The 695-nt window shown below is 9.4% G+C and overlaps 1 protein-coding gene across 1 annotated transcript in view; it reads right to left on the bottom strand.

Annotated features, from left to right (window-relative positions):
- The window catches only part of EMH_0062200 (uncharacterized protein), a gene marked incomplete at both ends in the record, with an annotated part of 5,470 nt that extends 5,375 nt beyond the window's left edge, over positions 1 to 95 (bottom strand). Inside the window, one exon of the mRNA XM_013498004.1 lies at positions 87 to 95. Coding sequence (XP_013353458.1) covers positions 87 to 95 — 9 coding nt within the window. The remainder of the gene's footprint in view (positions 1 to 86) is intronic.
- Positions 96 to 695: the final 600 nt, after the last annotated feature.

The raw sequence follows: 695 nt of genomic DNA, 5'->3' as shown, positions 1-695 counted from the left end.
AAATAAATAAATATAAATATTAATAAATAAATTATTTATTTGTTTTTATTTGTTTGTTTTTATTTATTTATTTATTTGTTTTATACACCACCCATGTGTTTATCTTCTAGCAAACGAAAATCTATATAAATAAATAAATAAATAAATAAATAAATAAATAAATATAAATAAATAAATAAATAAATATATAAATAAATAAATAAATATAAATATTAATAAATAAATTATTTATTTGTTTTTATTTGTTTGTTTTTATTTATTTACTTATTTGTTTTATAAACCACACATGTGTTTATCTTCTAGTAAACGAAAATCTATATATATAAATAAATAAATAAATAAATATAAATATAAATAAATAAATATAAATATAAATATAAATAAATAAATAAACATAAATATAAATATAAATAAATAAATAAATATAAACAAAAAGATAAATATAAATAAATACAAATAAATAAATAAATATAAATAAATAAATGTAGATTAAAAAATCAATTAATTAATATAAATAAATAAATATAAATAAGTATAAATAAAAATAAATAAAAATAAATAAACAAATAAAATAAATACAGACAAATAAATAAATATAATAATAAATATAAAATAAATAAAAACAAACAAACTAAAAAACAAAAGACGAACTAAACAAAAACAATAAAAACAATAAAAACAACAAAACAAGTGCA

This window comes from Eimeria mitis, genomic scaffold (assembly GCF_000499745.2).
Source record: "Eimeria mitis Houghton genomic scaffold, Emh_scaff3096, whole genome shotgun sequence".
Lineage (NCBI taxonomy): Eukaryota > Apicomplexa > Conoidasida > Eucoccidiorida > Eimeriidae > Eimeria > Eimeria mitis.
The sequence above is the reverse complement of the archived record's forward strand: the minus strand, read 5'-3'. Positions and strand labels throughout refer to the sequence as shown.